At 39.8% G+C, this 16110-nt stretch overlaps 1 protein-coding gene across 4 annotated transcripts in view; it reads right to left on the bottom strand.

Annotated features, from left to right (window-relative positions):
- The window catches only part of HTR2C (5-hydroxytryptamine receptor 2C), a 116079-nt gene that overhangs the window by 33218 nt on the left and 66751 nt on the right, over window positions 1-16110 (bottom strand). For all 4 annotated transcript variants that reach the window (XM_082061931.1, XM_082061930.1, XM_082061933.1 and 1 more), the window contains one exon: window positions 9633-10275. In XM_082061931.1, the coding sequence (XP_081918057.1) occupies window positions 9633-10017 (385 nt within the window). In that variant the 5' untranslated portion in view covers window positions 10018-10275. The remainder of the gene's footprint in view (window positions 1-9632; window positions 10276-16110) is intronic.

The raw sequence follows: 16110 nt of genomic DNA, 5'->3' as shown, positions 1-16110 counted from the left end.
AAAAGTGACAAGCTTTCTAAATCTGCCCATGCAGCTGCAGCATACACAGAAAAAAAACAGCTCAGTTACTGATAAAGGACATTACCATCTGCCTAAACAAATTATGGCAGGTCAAACACTGAACACTTATAATTTTATCTACTAGAAGACAGACAGGTCCTGCAGATGTTAGAAGTGATGCAAAACGACTCTCCATAGGTGCTAGTGCACTCTGTAGCACTTCTTGCTCTACCCACCTTTAGGTTGAGACCCTGTTCAGAAGTTAGATCCTACTCAAGGTAATGCTTTAACAAAATTAAAATAAACCTCCTAATTGACAACAGTCTTTCTGTAGGCAGCACAGAGTTCCCCAACTTGCTTCCTTGAATTTATAGGATTTATTTATGGATTGTTCTCTTGCTTGCAAGCCTTGAAGCTGAGCTCCATGCATTGTCTCAAAAGCAGAAACTCAGCAGAAAGCAAGCCAAGATAGAAGCTTGTCCAGGAAACTTTTCACTGTTTCCTTCCTAGACCAGCAGCTCACCATCAGTGCTGTGTCTTGCTAGACATAGCATGGCAGCAGCGCATCATGGAAGAGGTGGAAACAACCCTTCTCTGTTTTATGGACTGCTCATTTTTGATCTTTCTCTTGCTCACAGTTAATAAGGACTTAAATTTCTAGGGGGCTTAGAAAGGAGTGTATAAAGAAACCACTTCAGTCAAATCAACGTTCCCAGATAATGGGAACAACCAGTACTGATATTACCGGCAACAGGTTGTTTCTTGAAAATAAAAACAAGTTTCAGCCCTGTGTCTCTCTGTTGGGGAAAGCTGTGCCCACATAAACACCTTTTGTCACTTAACTGCATCCATAGTTTGACATCAGTTGTTCTCCTTTTACATTCCTGGTCCACCCAATATTCTTAATGGTCTTTGTATTGTTACATGACCTTTTGGCAAGGAAGACAACAAAAAATTCAAAGACCTCAAGCTCATCTTCAGCAAGGGCTAAACCTTTTTTTTTAAAAAAATAATAATAATTTTTAAATTATTTTGCATAGCTACTGCCAGACTGCAACATGCCTTCCAGAAGAGTGTCCAACAGTTTTTTCTATAAGATTTATCGTGAAAATGAAAGACACAAAAAGATAGATACAGCATTCATGTTAATTTGCTATAAAGTATTTATCTCAATGGAGAATATTGAACCAGAGTCATGCATTCACAACCTTCCCGTCCTGGGGATGGGGTGGCTCCTTGGATGAACAAGTGGAATTTCATCAATTAGACAAAAAAAAAGTCCAAATGACTGTATCCAGCTCACATTGGTGCCATTCTGCAAATATCAAATCTGATTTCTCATCTCTTATAACAAAAGAATACAAAAACCTTGATAAGATTTTCAGACAAGATATCAATAAAAAGACATGTCAAAATAATGAGAAAGAATAACAAAAGGCTAGAATAAGTTAAATTCTGTAATAATTTTTAAAAACAATTCTGCCTTAATAAGTCTAGCAAAAAGATGACTCTGAAGTACCACAGAGCACTATGGTCTTTATTTCAAAGTGCTTTGCACTGCTCAGATGATGACACTTTCCCAACTAATCTGGCTTACAGTCTTCATTGTGCAAAGCCTAACATTAAAAATTTCACCAAAAGATAGAATAAACAACATAAAAACCAAAACCACGAGGTATGGGTAATCTCACATGAGATCAAAAGTGAAACTAAAAAGAAATTTATGTGTATGGAGCAAAGCTGGCTTTTTAGTATAATTAATAGCTAAAGGTTTCTACTCAAAGAGGTTGATGCTAATACAAGTGACCAAATTTAATCACTGCTGAGAAAGGGCCCGTAGCATCACTCCCTCTTCTTGCCAGCAATCACCCTCTCTAGTGCTGATTTCAGATCTTCACCCTTTGTCTCTCACTTGACCAGACCAACACAGGCTAAACCTGTGTAGGTTCTAACAGAATTTCCAAACATGACCAAGCAGGGTGTCATCATAGGGTGCAATATTTTCAGAGGCTCCAGAGATTCCTGCAAGTTAACATTTAGCTGTCTCGAAATATTTTAAAACAGGGTCCTGCATTCAACAGGATACAGAGAGTATCCAAGAGGCTACTTGGCATTCTGCCCCCTCTCCTCACTCTAAGCACAATTTAAACCCCGGGTAGCAGAAGAGAAGCTTTTACATGGATTCAGGGCAGACAGTACGGAGCTTCCTTTCCCAATAGCAACACAGATGTGCCACAACTTAATCCCATTTGTCACATTAGGTAAACAGGCAGTGGTTCATGTGGAGAAGACTCAGTAGCAGGATACTCAATATCTGAAATAAAGTTTTCTATGTATTTAATAAACTGGAAAGAGGGTGAACAATGAGGTAGGGTGGTGTTAGGTTTCACAGAGTTATTTAGGTTAGCTGAGGTTATAAGAAAGCTGTGAGGACTTCAAAAGGGAATAAATGCTGCTGGATGAACACATAGCATGGCAGCCAATGGGTTTCACTGATGGCAAAAGACAACAAACTAATTCATGCTGTTGGATATAAATTACATTGCACACATCCCACGTGCAAAGTGTCATCGGAGAGAAAGAAAAAACCATCTCTGAGATTGTGTCACAGTAGATAGTGCAAGCAGCAGTAGATAGTGCAAGCAGCCTTGGTGTTTCCATTCACTCACGCTCTAGCAGAAGAATAAATTGTAGTGATTACTCAGTGCAAACAGAAAGATCATGCACTTAAAATTAATGTGCATAAAAAATAATTTCTGAAAATAGTGCAGCTGCCACCTGGAATTTGGTTTAGTCAAGATGCAGCTAAGGCCATGACTTGGCAGGAGTTTTTAAATGATTGACCGTTTCTAGGAACCTGAATATCATATCACAAAGTGCCAAACAAAACCTTGAGACACACAGGTAACAGGGAATATAATTCTCATAATACAGGGCACAAGTCAAACACCAGGCAATATAGTCTAGGAGGAAACATCTCCTTGAGAAGGCTTTTCTGTAACAGTCTGGCACAGGAAAATTCATTGCTTTGCTCAGGCTCGTCAGAGACAGAATATTAGTCTAGTTGGACCTGTATTCTGATTTGGTCTGGCAGCTATACTCCAGACTCATTCTACAGGGTTTTCCATTCATTAAGAGATTAACCTATATTTTAGATAACAGCAACCATTTATATTTTGCAATTTCCTTTTTTTTTCATTGCACCTGCTACTAGGCTTAGGGTACCTGTAACTATTTAGTTTGCCTTTTTTTCAGAGACTTTAAATAATTTCCACTCTCGCTGTTGTCTCTTCTGAAGGGAGGTGCATCTTGCCAGCACCTCCTCACACATCTGCAGCCATCCCCACAGCTCCTGGACTATCTTCAGAGTACCCTTGCCCCACACAGACCAGATCCTGCTCTCAGCATCACCTGCACAAAACGTCAGTGTGTGTATTCAGAACAAAGCCATTTACTTCCGGAGATCAGGGGACTAAAGCCCGTCCACATGCCTAAAATAATTTTCTTATAAACACACCTGAACAGCTGACAAAATACAATTTTCTCAAGGCAGAGGTGGGTGTTGATAAGGCTCTGGGAGGCTCAGCTGGCACTGGGTCACACCCTGGCTGGGCTGGCAGCCCATGGCTTTACCCTCACCCCCAGGGCTTTTGTAGGCATTTGCCTTTGCTGTTCTTATGCCAGTCTCTGGCTTTGCTTTCTCTTCACTTTCAGCTGTTCTCCAAGGATCCTGGCTACAAGCCATAAAAAACTAGTTTTCCCTCTGCTCCTTCACTCTGCACCATCCCAGCTCACTGATTAGAGGCAATACACGTATGGGAATGGATATTGCTCCATACTGGTTCGTTTCAAGTGAAGGTGTTTTAACTCTGGCATCATTTGTAAGGGCAATATTCTAACAAAGTGAGATTTCACCTTTCTCCTGACAGCAATTGTGTTAATACTTAATATCAATCATATAAATATTTAAAGCTTCACTACAGTACTGAGAGATGCAATTAGTATTTATGTAGCCCGAGGAGGGTCCAAATGCTAAATCTGATAAATATTAATGTTAAAAGAGCTCCTCAACCTTCCACTGTGCCAGAGATGTTGCAAGTGCTCTCTAGGGACAAAGCCCTGGTGGATACTGTCCTTATTTTCACTCATTTTCTCAACATGGTGTTTCTGCTCTCCATTGCCATGACACCAGCTCTGCCCATCAGCCAGACTGGGAGGGCTCCCAAAATCCCAGAACACCTAAAAATTTCAGCTGATCCCATCACTAGCAGAGCTGAGCATGGAGTAGCGATCACTAGTGGCAGTAACACAGAAGTTAAACCAGCAGGGGGAGGAAAGGGACCCCCCATCTCAGGTGTGTGAATTCATACCCAGCAGCGCAGAAGCAGTGGGACGATGCTGCTGTGGCACAGGGAGGCATGCAGGTTAATATGGCACAGGGAAGACAACACCAAAGCAGTGCAATGGGTGATGGGTCAGGACAAAATGTCCACTGCCAGTTTTTGGGTTTACCATTTTTTCAGACCATTGATGGAATTTAAGGACAACTTATGTTAAAATTATGCAAGGTGACCTAACCAATTTGCTATGTCGGTCATAAGCCAATGACTAGGTTAGAAAATTATTAGCTAAAGACTAAGCCAGGAGTTTGTCAGAAGGGGAAGACTGTTAATTAATCTGGGTATACTGACACAGTCACTTACACAAACACACAACTGCAGTCATTTAATTCACAATCATGAACACTCTAAAAAAGTTAAGGAAAATCCATTATCATTTCTTGTTTCATCTGTTTTTTCTTTTTTTTTTTTTTTTTTTTTTAGAATGAAAGACCAAAACAACAATTGTATTTAACTCCTTGCATCCTTGCTACATGGCATTTGGGCACAGGTTGGCTGGTTGGCAGCAGTAAATACCAACCTGTACCTCAAGAGCCATTACTAGGAATCAGCAGGGAAAAAAAAAAAAAAAAAGAAATAAAATAAAATAATAAAAAAAAAATATGACAGAGCAGATGGCCCGTTCTCACGGCAGCTTCAGAAAATACCTGGCATTATCAAGGTGTGCAGCATGTCCTGGCACCGCTAAGGAGATCTGCGTTACCAACACCCTATGCTCCCTCCATCTGCCCTTTCAGATATTGACTGCACCCAGGAACTTACTCAACAACACTTTGCCCTTGTCTTGCCTGATCAGGTCTCTCTACATGATATTCACTGCTGATATCAAGTACCACCCCAGAAAGGCAAAGCAGGGTCTTGGGAAATAAGACTGCAGACCAGGCCATTTGACTGACAGCTCTTTCTGCTCCCCCCCTTCCCTCTGTGAGGGGAATAAACAGCAAAGTCTGTTGCAAGTGCTCAGCACATCTCTGTCACCACCTAATAATGATGATAATTATCAATAATAACAATAATCTGGATGCAAAGCTGCTCCAGCAGTTGGGGCTAAATGGATATTGAATCTAATACCAGCCTTCCTGAAAGCTGTGTTGCGCCGCCAGCATTACAGTGAGTTTTGAAACTGAAAGAGAAGAGAAAAGCCTGGGCACCTGGAATCACAGACGGGTGTGCTGGCCCCCTTTTGGCCACACTCTGGCAACTTGTTAGCAGCTGTGAGCCTGTTTCATTAGAATGGAGAAAGTTTAATAATTACCTCCTGTAATTTCTACTCAGATGAGCCGATGAGATTCTCTTTCAATTCCTTCACTACTCCTAGTAGACAACGAGCAGCCCTCTCTTGCCCGTAAACACTAGACATGATGCAGACCTACCACTGCTTGTCCCTAAAATGTTCCGAGGTGAGGAGACAATCTCCGTGAGTTGTCAGAAGCTTCATTACAAGCAGAATACCCTATGCCCTACCACACTAGTGTTTTTAATTAATCAGAAGTTTTTCCATTGAGATTAAACATGGTGTTAATTTCTAATTTACTCCCCCCCAATACATGCTTATTAATTAGCATATGAATTTGTTTAGTTCTTTAGGAACTGTATGCCATGGAAAATGTTCTAAGTTGTCAAATGCACTCATCGATTAATTCAAGACATTTAAGAAAGACTAATTGATAAATATGTCAGAGCACTGAGTAACTGGTGAAGAATCTAGCATGATGCATCCTGACATCCCTTCCTCTGTAATAAGATTCTTGAATTAACTGACAGCTTGTTTTTTCCTTCTTTTAATTAAGTAAAGAAAACCACTGAAAACTCAAAGTCTTTGTGGAGGGTGTCTATTCAATCTTCTGGCTATGCTTGAAGTGAAATCTACTTCATGTACCTCATTAGCTGAAAAGTAAAAAGGAAATGAACCTACTCTGCAAACTAGAATTTATCATTGGGGCTGAGAGAGCTGATGTGGAAACTACTTCATCGCTCTTCTATTTATTATATGTATTTTTTAAGGTTCCTTTCTGATTACATAAATTAAAAGTGACTTCTACAAATCTGGAAGAGATGTGCTGCATAAATTTCTTTCTACTGCATGTGGCAGTTTTTGAAACCACTCAGTGTCATAATATGTAGACTATATAGAATGCCCAGGGTAAAATATACAGAGTAAAAATGACTCAACATTCACAATTATGTCTCCAAGCATTAACGCTCTCTCTTGATCAGTCCATGGCTATAAATCCCAATTATTATCAGAGCAATCCTGGTGATGTGTGAATATTTGCCCCCTTAATCACTGATACTGATTTGTGTGCTACCATGTCAAACAGAATATAAAACCTACTAAAGCACTTGTATATGTTTGGATTTCCTGACCTCTAGCTCTTGGAAAACAAGATAAAGTCCACTGTCCTACTGGCCACTGTGGCATCCGGAGTGCTTGCAGGCTGCTGTAAGAAATACCATTTTTTTAAAAACTATAGCTTAAAGAAAACTAAGCCAAGAAATCCCATGTTACACAAGAGGCCAGATTTTGTCCTCAAAAATCAGTGTGTGCAATGGTGCAGAGATGTTACTCATGACACCAGATAAAACAGTCTTGGGCAGAAGTGATGGATCTCTGGAGGCTGTCACTTATATCAGCATTTGTTAATGTTGTGAATCTGCCAAGAGCCTTTCCACAGCTGCTGTCTCATGTTGCCATAAGAACTGGTCCACCAAGCTGAGTATAATATACAAGATACCTGTCTCCCCTCCCTGCCAAAGCTAAAACAGGTGTAGGACTCCAAAAAGCATGATAACTCCAGCACATGTGAATCTGAGAAAGACATGGCTGTATTTGGTCAAAGTTGTATGTAATGATGAGTGACAGGTTTAACCCGCTTTTTCTCTGTGCTCTTGCATGCATGTTTTATTTACATGAACCATCAAATGCTGAGGTTGTTGACGTGCCATGCTAGTTTTATATCCTAAATCATTTTTCTAGATGCCCAGAAAAGGGCATCCGCATGGTATGGTGGATTTGAAGAGGACCAACACCCTTGACACAGTCTCAGTCTTTTTCCTTCGGTCCTGTCTCAGACATAACCAGTCAGCCCATGCCCTTTAGCTTCTGAGTATCAAACCAAGTGTATATTCTCAGCATGAATTAGCAAATAATCACTTGGGAGAGGGGACAGCCTTTCTCTACTCCTTCTGGCAGCCTTCTCCACTTGCTGTTGGAGCCCTGGTTGCTTCCTTCCACAGTTAGTAGCTTAAATAACACAGAAAAGTGAATTCACAGGAGTCCTATTCAAATCAGTCCACACGTTCCTCTGAGCCTGTTTTCCCCAAATGTAGCTTTTCCTCCTCCCCTCACAAAGTCTGAAGGCAACATGCCTGCTTTGGTCCAGCCCAGCAAGAGCCACCGAGCTGGCCCAAGGGAGCAGTGCCAGCACCCAGCATGGCTCCAGCCACCCCTGAAATAACAGCAGCTATTCTCATTTCTAACAGCATTTCCAGAAGATTTCTATGCCTGTTATAAAATTATAATGTTTGCCAAAAAAAAAAGTAATTCTATTTAGTGCCTTTTGCCTGTGGAGAGGTGCTGGGGCCATCAACAGCTAATACTGGTTCTCTGGTAGAAAAGAGAAATAATTACAATTCCTCTTCAGAGCAATGATATTTATGTGTCTCTAAATACGCAGCATGGTTTACACCTTTAAATGACCTTAAGTAATCATTTTCTAGACAGAACAGAAAATCCATTTCCATTAGATTCCAAAGACTCAGAAAGTATGTATGTAGGAAGATCACTTCCATAAATTCACCTTTTTAGAATCACTGGGTAATCCAGAATTTACGCAAGTGCAGGTCAATCAAATCATTCAGAATTTATATGCTCCCTTTCAAACTCCAGGGAACCAGAGTAAAATGCTAAAAATAAAATACACGTGTTGTAATACACAGAAGATTTAGAGACAAAACTATTCTGACAGTCCAAAATACAAAGCTTTATGCATAAGATCTCCGTGGCTAGGTCTGTACCTAAATCACATATTGATTTAACTCACTGTAGACAAGTCATATAAGCTTTAGAATTACGTAGGTTTGATCAATGTGTTTTAGAAATGAATCTCTGTCTGACTTAATCATTTGGGCAAGCAAAGAAGTCACATAAATAACCCCACATTTTACTTTATAGGACAGTAAACCAATTTCTAATCAAATCTCTAAGTAAACAGCATTATTTGTTTCCAAGAAATATCAATATTAAAATACTTTTCAAAGAAACTCGGAAAACAGACTTCCAAAATGATTGTTACCTATTAAACACACACATATTATATTGATACGTGAGTATACACACAGATGATCAGAGATACAGAGGCGAACGCAATACCCCTTTGTAATATCTAGGGATGGAGAGTCCTAGCACCATGCTGAAGAAAACCCCTGTATTTGGTGTCTCAGACAGATGAGAAAGTTGGATGTGTTTGATATTTTACTCCTTTGAAGTGTTAACAGTAATTCTACACTTGATTGCAGGAGTCGTGCCCCACTACAGCACAAACACACCAACCCTAATATGGTTTAGGAGCAATAAATGCTGACACCCAGACATGCAGATCTCAGTGTGTTTTAAAACAGATTACATCTTCTCAGGTTAGAGATAAACTGAGGCACAGAAAGGCAAAGTGACCCCCTGAAAGACATAGGCAAGCTCAGGTATAAATGCCAAGAGTGAAGGCTTTTATTTGGATACCAAATCTACCAGTGCAAACCTCCTTTCTTAACTACATTTTTGCTAAAATCCCACTGATATCAGTGGGAGCTCAAGGACTGATTCTGACTTTGCTTAGAGCTGGATCAGTCCCAAACATATTCCTTGTTTTTTCCCTAAGCTCTTACATCCTAATCAATTTGGGGGCAGTTCAACCAAAAGGCAAAAAGCTGACTCATGGTTGCAGTTTCTCTGGGTGGTAATACATAAATAAATAAACAAACAAACAAATAAATAGATAACCCCAAGGCCAACACCATTCACAGGTTGTTCCTGGCAGCATGCAAACAAGCTCTGCTCCCAGCAGAGCATCACCCTCACCCAGCAGAGCATTGAACTCAGCACAGACCCATGGCCAAGTCCACACTGATAATCCCCAAGCTCCCAACACATGAAAAATTGGGCAAAGCAGATTGCTGCAGCCTCGAGGGATTCCCTGCAAAAACATATATAGTCAAACAAGGAGGGAAGCCACTTACCGTACAGGACTGTAATGAGCGACACGGGCATGACCAGGATACCCACCAGCATGTCTGCCACTGCCAAAGACATCAGGAAGAAGTTTGTGGCATTCTGCAACTTCTTCTCCAAGGACACAGCCATAATTACCAATATGTTCCCCCCAATGGTCAGCAGGATGACGACCAAGATCAGGAGGGCTGGCCAGTTCTTCTCCCTCACGGACATCCGAGAGACTTCACCCTTCTCAGAGGCATTAAGAGGATCAGACGTAGGCAAACTCTGATTCAGAGTCAAATTGCTGCTTAAGGACCAAGCCATCAGACCACCATGCAAACTAAAATCCAGCGTAACAGACACCGTCGTTAAGCTGAGTAATATTCCAGTGGCACTTAAAGTGCTCATTGTCTAGGACTGGTTTTTCTGTGTCTTAACCGTGCCTCAGAGATGATCCCTTTTCCAAACTGTGAGTCCAAGGCAGATGCCGAACTTCACAAAACCTGAGCCAGAAAAAAATTTGATCTTCCATAGCGAAACAAACCTTACAGAAGTTAGCGTGAAGCTCTTCTAGTTTCCTTGGGTGTGGTGGAAGCTGACCACTGACCAACAACCTTGAGTGAAAGGAGACCTTGCAACCTCCAGCTGGTTTCCAGGTCCACCATTCTGAAAAGGAAAGGAAAAGTATATTCTTCACTGAAATCACAGTATATACAACACCTTCTTTATCCCCATACAAATGACATTCTTACTGTCTCTCTTCCTGCTGGCTAGGATGTTCTCCAGACAGCAAGTAATTTATCTTATGGGTACAGACTATGTCTACAATTATGGGGGAGAGAGGGAGAGAATCACATCAGTGTGCTCTGGCTGGTTAAAAGCTGATTATCACTAATTAAATGTTTTGTGAAAACTGCAACATCAAGTCTGGAGAGCAAAATATGTTTCAATTGATAGCCACTTCACAGATGCTCTGCTGCTGTGTAAAAAAGTAATTGAATGAAATTCCAACCAATCCAGCAGCCAGAGCACCGTGTAAACCACCACCTTAAATGGAAGAATTTGGATTTATTTTGCATATTCTGAGGTAAAGCACAGGTGTTGTAAAACTCCTCAGATGTTAATGATTAATTATCCTATAATGATGAAGACTACGTTTCATTTTTTAGTGGGAAATAAATGGTGGATAAGACACAACATAAATTATGCAACTTATACAATGCTATACTATCAATCTCTCTGAAAAAACAGTTAACAAAGAGTTAAGAGAAGAGAAAGGACAAACTTTCATAAAAGCTGAGCAGTTATTTCTGCTCCACTTAATCTATTTTTGTGCCTCTGTGCTTCCGCGCTGATCACCAGCAGGCAGCTGGGCCAGTAAGCCCAGCATGCCCAGCCTGCTGCCCAGGACTACTCCCCGCCATGTGCAGGTATCAGCACTCTCACACACACACAGTAAGTAGGACAGATTTCCTGAGAGTATCTCACATGATTTATGCTTCTCCACAAATTAGTTGACAGTGGGGGCAAGTCAGATTATGTCCCCTGACTACCCATGTAATACAGGCCAGAGAGCATCACGCTACTGCCTCTGAAGGAGAAGGAGCCCATTAGCCTCATGCATTGACCTAATTCAGCAAATTAAATATAATCTTGACTTCAGGCACATCCCTACACCCACTGAGGCTGAGGGCATGTATTCCCAATCCTGGCTAAGTCACTTCTTCGACAAGTCTGTAGTTTTGACTGCCAATCTCGTACAACCAACGAAAGCAGCAGCTTTGCTTTGCATCCCATTGCATCAGAGTCAGGATCCTAATGACCATGTACAGCACAGGACTAAAAGCACAGAAGGAAAGCAATTAGTAGAATAACAACAAAAACCCCCACACTTTATGGAAGTTGAACAGTTAGTAGAATAAAACCAATAGCGTGCAACTTATCTGGAGGATATCCTCAACATTTTGTGTACTCCACAGGAAAAGAGCTGTTCTATCACTGTTAAATAAATAACTAAAAGCCAGATTGTAGCTCTTGAATACACCATGCAACACATGTAACACAGCAATTCACTATGCAGGGATCAAAAGCTAGATGTAGTTCATGCGATTACATTAGATTTTTTTGTAAAATAAGAAGCGCTCAGAGTCCTATAATAAAATGTTTAACATTCATGGACGTTTTGGAAACTTACTAATGGGTTTTGTGCACAAAAACATTTCTTAAATGAGCAGTGCATACAATGAACCCAGATTTGCTTCTGCATTATAGTTAATTACTCCCAAAGGGTCTCTAAACCTCATATTTATGAAGAAGTTTTGCACTATGTGCACAGAAAATAATTTTGCAGCTGCACATGCAGATGAATTAGCACAGTCACTGGTCCATTTATTTTTCCAACATAGCTGGTCTAAAAAAAAGTCTCTAGAAAGTTTCAAAACACTTCAAAGTATTTTTTTCAAAACATAGCTTTTACTTTCAAGCTGTGAACAAAATCAACCATTTTTCCAAATCACCTTTCCACAGTGAAGGAAATATAAGGCAACTTCATGGATCTTGAGCTTTGTTATGCAGGACACCCCCATCAAAGCTAGTGGGAATATCTGTGTCTCCAGAAACTGTCTCTCTTTGGCTCCGTGATTCTTGGGCACTCCTGATCATGCCACAATAGTCCTTTGGCAGGACGAGCAGAAAGTTCATGCCCAAATCTGAGGATGTGGTCAGACAGCAGGATGCCCAGCCTTGGTCTTACTTCTTCCTGGGTCTGAGCTCTTAGAGGTTTTGGAGAAGGTGACACTACTCTGACCATAGATGTGAATGACCTTGATGTTCCTGGCATATGCTAGTTAGGGTTGCTGAAGGAACAGGAGAGGGAGAAGCCTCAACCCTAGATCATAAAAAAAAAAAAAACAACAAAAAACCCCAACAACCAAAAAAAACCAAACCAACAAAGATACTCCACCAAACCCCACACCAACACAAAAAAACTCCTAATTGCAAGATAAGATTTCTGAATTAAAAATGTTTAATTTTATAACTGCTCAGTACTGAATTCTGAAATGGTCATCCAGGTCATTCTCTCTTGCATTTCACAGATGTATTTGTAATAACATTTTCTTCTGTGAACGATGTTGCATCAGAGCATGGAATTAAAAAGACAGTAAGAAGAATGATCACTTTCTTATTCAGTTTTATTAAAAATAAAATTTACATTATCTGGCTATTAACATACTGCAAAGCACGGTGTTCCGAAATTGTACTAGTTACCAAATATGATTTGCTTTGAATTCATTTATCTGCAGGAGAAAACTTGGTTTTGTCAGAGAGGTATAAGAAAGGGAGAATTCACAATGCATTTGTTTCCTCTAAACAAGCAGTTTTCAAACACACAGAGACAGACTTTGAGAAAAACGCTTTCTACACAAAGTAAATTCTGCAAACATGGTAGACACTAACCTCTCAGTAAGCAAATTACATTTTCTGAAGTCTAACAGATTTCTCAATAATATTTTCCCCAGACTCCTGTCAGCAGTTGAAAACGTTCTACATGCATGAGTAAAATTATGCTACGTTATTGAGAAACTAAATTTTTTTGAGTTAGGACTATAAGGCTAAAAATTAATCGTACACTCCAAATTTCATCTTTGCTATTAGCAGGAATTGTGATTTCTTTTAAAACTTGGCCCATTCACCTGTCTATTACTTGGAGTGACTTGTGAAGAAAACCATTAACAGCATTTCTAGGAAATGCAATACCTGAAATAACTGGGTACATATGTAGGAGAAATGTTTAGAAAAAAAAGCAATGGCACTTGCAGGAGCTCTGCCTTATCCAGTAGCTCCCAAATTCCTGGTTTAGATGGAGAGATGTTGGCACTGCTCTGTATATCACCTTGTCCCTGACAGAAGTCAGCAGCCCTCATTCTTGCTGCCACCAACAGCCACCTCCGGGTGCAACCAGGTCCTTGCATCTGGGAAAAGGAGGAAGGAAGAGCTAAATTCAGCCATCATCAGGCCTGACACAAACAGTGATGGACCTTCACCTCCTACCTTGGCATAAACAGAAAGAAAAACACTACACAGAAGAGAGGTGACTCTTCGGTCTGAGCCAGTGCTTCTGGCTCCATTCTACCACATTTCTGTGAAAAACACTGTGTTAAAGTCCTTATCAGGTCTCATTGATCCCCTTTTTTCTACATTGCCTTTATTTACTGTTTTATTTTCAGTTTTGACTACCTGAACAACCATTGTTATTCATCCCAGAATAGCATCAGGCTCTCTAGTGGCAGGAATATCTAGGCAAGAACGTCAGGATAACAAGGGTTTTAAAAAGCTGTATAGGTTTTATTCAAGCTATAATGGTAAAAAACAAACAAACAAAAACCAAAGGCACAACAAACAAAGAAAACCACTGCCTTAAAATCAATAGAGGAAGCCTTTTGCATGCTCATTTTGAAAAATGATACATGCGAATTTGACTGCAGTAGCTCAAAATGGGACTCCACCTTCAGAATTAACCATCCTATTGCTTTGTTAATACTTTTATATCATTTTACATGGATTTTGGCTTGAAATCATCAGCTATCTTTTTCACTGCATCCCTCAGTCTCCACAAGGTAAAACTTTATGACTAATTCCTTCAGCTACAGTCTTCTAAGCACATCACTGTACCAGAAAAATAATTCACATTTTATTCATGAATTCTGCATATATTTAAGAAATATCTCCATAATTTTAAATTAAAACCTGTGCCTACCACAGATTTTTTCCAATAGCTAACTTCAAAGCACACATACAGAATTTTGCGGTCAATCATAAATTCCAGTTCAGTCTACTACCAACGTCCTTAAAATTACAATTTAAACATTTGTCAAAACCAAGTTCTTGTCTATGCCACTTTTCCTTTTTGATAGAGGTAAGTAACAAGTTATTTAGGCCCTTTTATTTTCCTTCAGTCTTTAAGTTCAGTTTTGAATAAGCTGAAGCTAAGCCCCCCTTTTTTGTTTCTCTTCTAACAAGAATACATGAATTATTTAAAGCAAGAGTTTGGTATGCTGGAGTTTTTGGACATCCCATAAGGTTAAGTCAAAGGGAAACAAAAATCTATGGTGGTTCGTAAGTGGGTATCGGTGAGGCACTGCAGGCTTCACACACCTTCAGGAGTGTTTACCACCATTGCTCTTGCTAAAAGGAAATACAAACAAACGTTTATTGGAATAAACACTTTTTTTTTTTTTTTTTAATTAAATACATTCATCTTCAATTACTTTACCTTTCAAAGCTCAGAGCATTTTTTTCTTGGAGAACATCAGCTGCCTGCTGAGAACTTGAGATGTTCCCCAGCCCACAGCCAGGATCCTGCCTCTCCTGGACAAACTGTAGAGCTCCTGCACTCTCATAAATCAGTTAATAACCCTTTGGGACTCATAGCGTGAATGTTAACAACATGCATCTGAAATTGGGTAAGAAATCAAGGATTGTCACTTTAACCCAAAAAAGGAACCCGAGTCTCAGGCAGGAGAATAATACATTAATTCATGGTAAGTTTTGCTGTAAAATACTTAGTGATCAAAAACTATGATTTTGAGTAATTTCCTCCCCACAAGAAAAAAAAGCAACATCCAATAGCTTGTCAAAGACACAAAGGCATATGTGAGCAAACCAGATTTTTTTTCCTCCTGAAATATCAGCTGTATTTGGTTGTCTGAGTTGTGTTTGCATTTCATTGATAAGCAGATGAAAGCCAACAAGTTGTTAAAGATAGAACATATTTTTAAATCAAAAGGTTTTCCTTAAGCCTTGGCTTTGATGGTAGACCTCCATAAGGGTAAAATAAATCTGAAGTCAAATAAGCTGAACTGCAAGTACTGCACTTTTTGATAGGAAAACAGTTGCAGATAGTTCACAACTACTCAGCCACATAGTCAACTGATGTAAATTGTTATAGCTCCATGAAGCCCTTTACAAAATGACAAATGATTTTAAATTATATAATAGGATACATAGTTTAGGCTCAAGAAGGCAGAGTTAAGGCTTCATTCTTCACTCTGAACTCTATATTTCCTGCTATTTGCATCTTTAGTAATTTATTTTTTTAATGCATTGCCAAATTAATTTTCATTTTTCTTTGGAACAGATGGTGGGTTTACAATATATCTTTTCATGACAGCCTTGCAAGGCCTCCTTTAGTTTTAGTGACTGAATAAAATGGTATTTTTATATTTACATAATTCTGTATTTTAGGCACTTGCAACTCATCTTTCTCCTTTTTGCAGCAACACTAAGATGCATCCCTATTTCTCTGTAGATCTATTTTTAACTGATATGTGAGAATGCAGCAAGTCCAATGGAGACGACCAAGGTGGTCTGAAGTACATTAAACACTGGCTTTGGTTCAGCACTGAGTTTGCTTCAGCCCAGAGAAAAGGCACTGAACAGGGACAGCTGCCTGCTGGTGCCTATAGAGAAGATAGTGAGATTCTTCCAAAGAGCAAAGCGACA

Source organism: Streptopelia decaocto (genome assembly GCF_964273445.1).
Source record: "Streptopelia decaocto genome assembly, chromosome: 10".
NCBI lineage: Eukaryota > Metazoa > Chordata > Aves > Columbiformes > Columbidae > Streptopelia > Streptopelia decaocto.
Note: the sequence above shows the minus strand (reverse complement) of the source record. Positions and strands in the feature narration are given on the sequence as shown.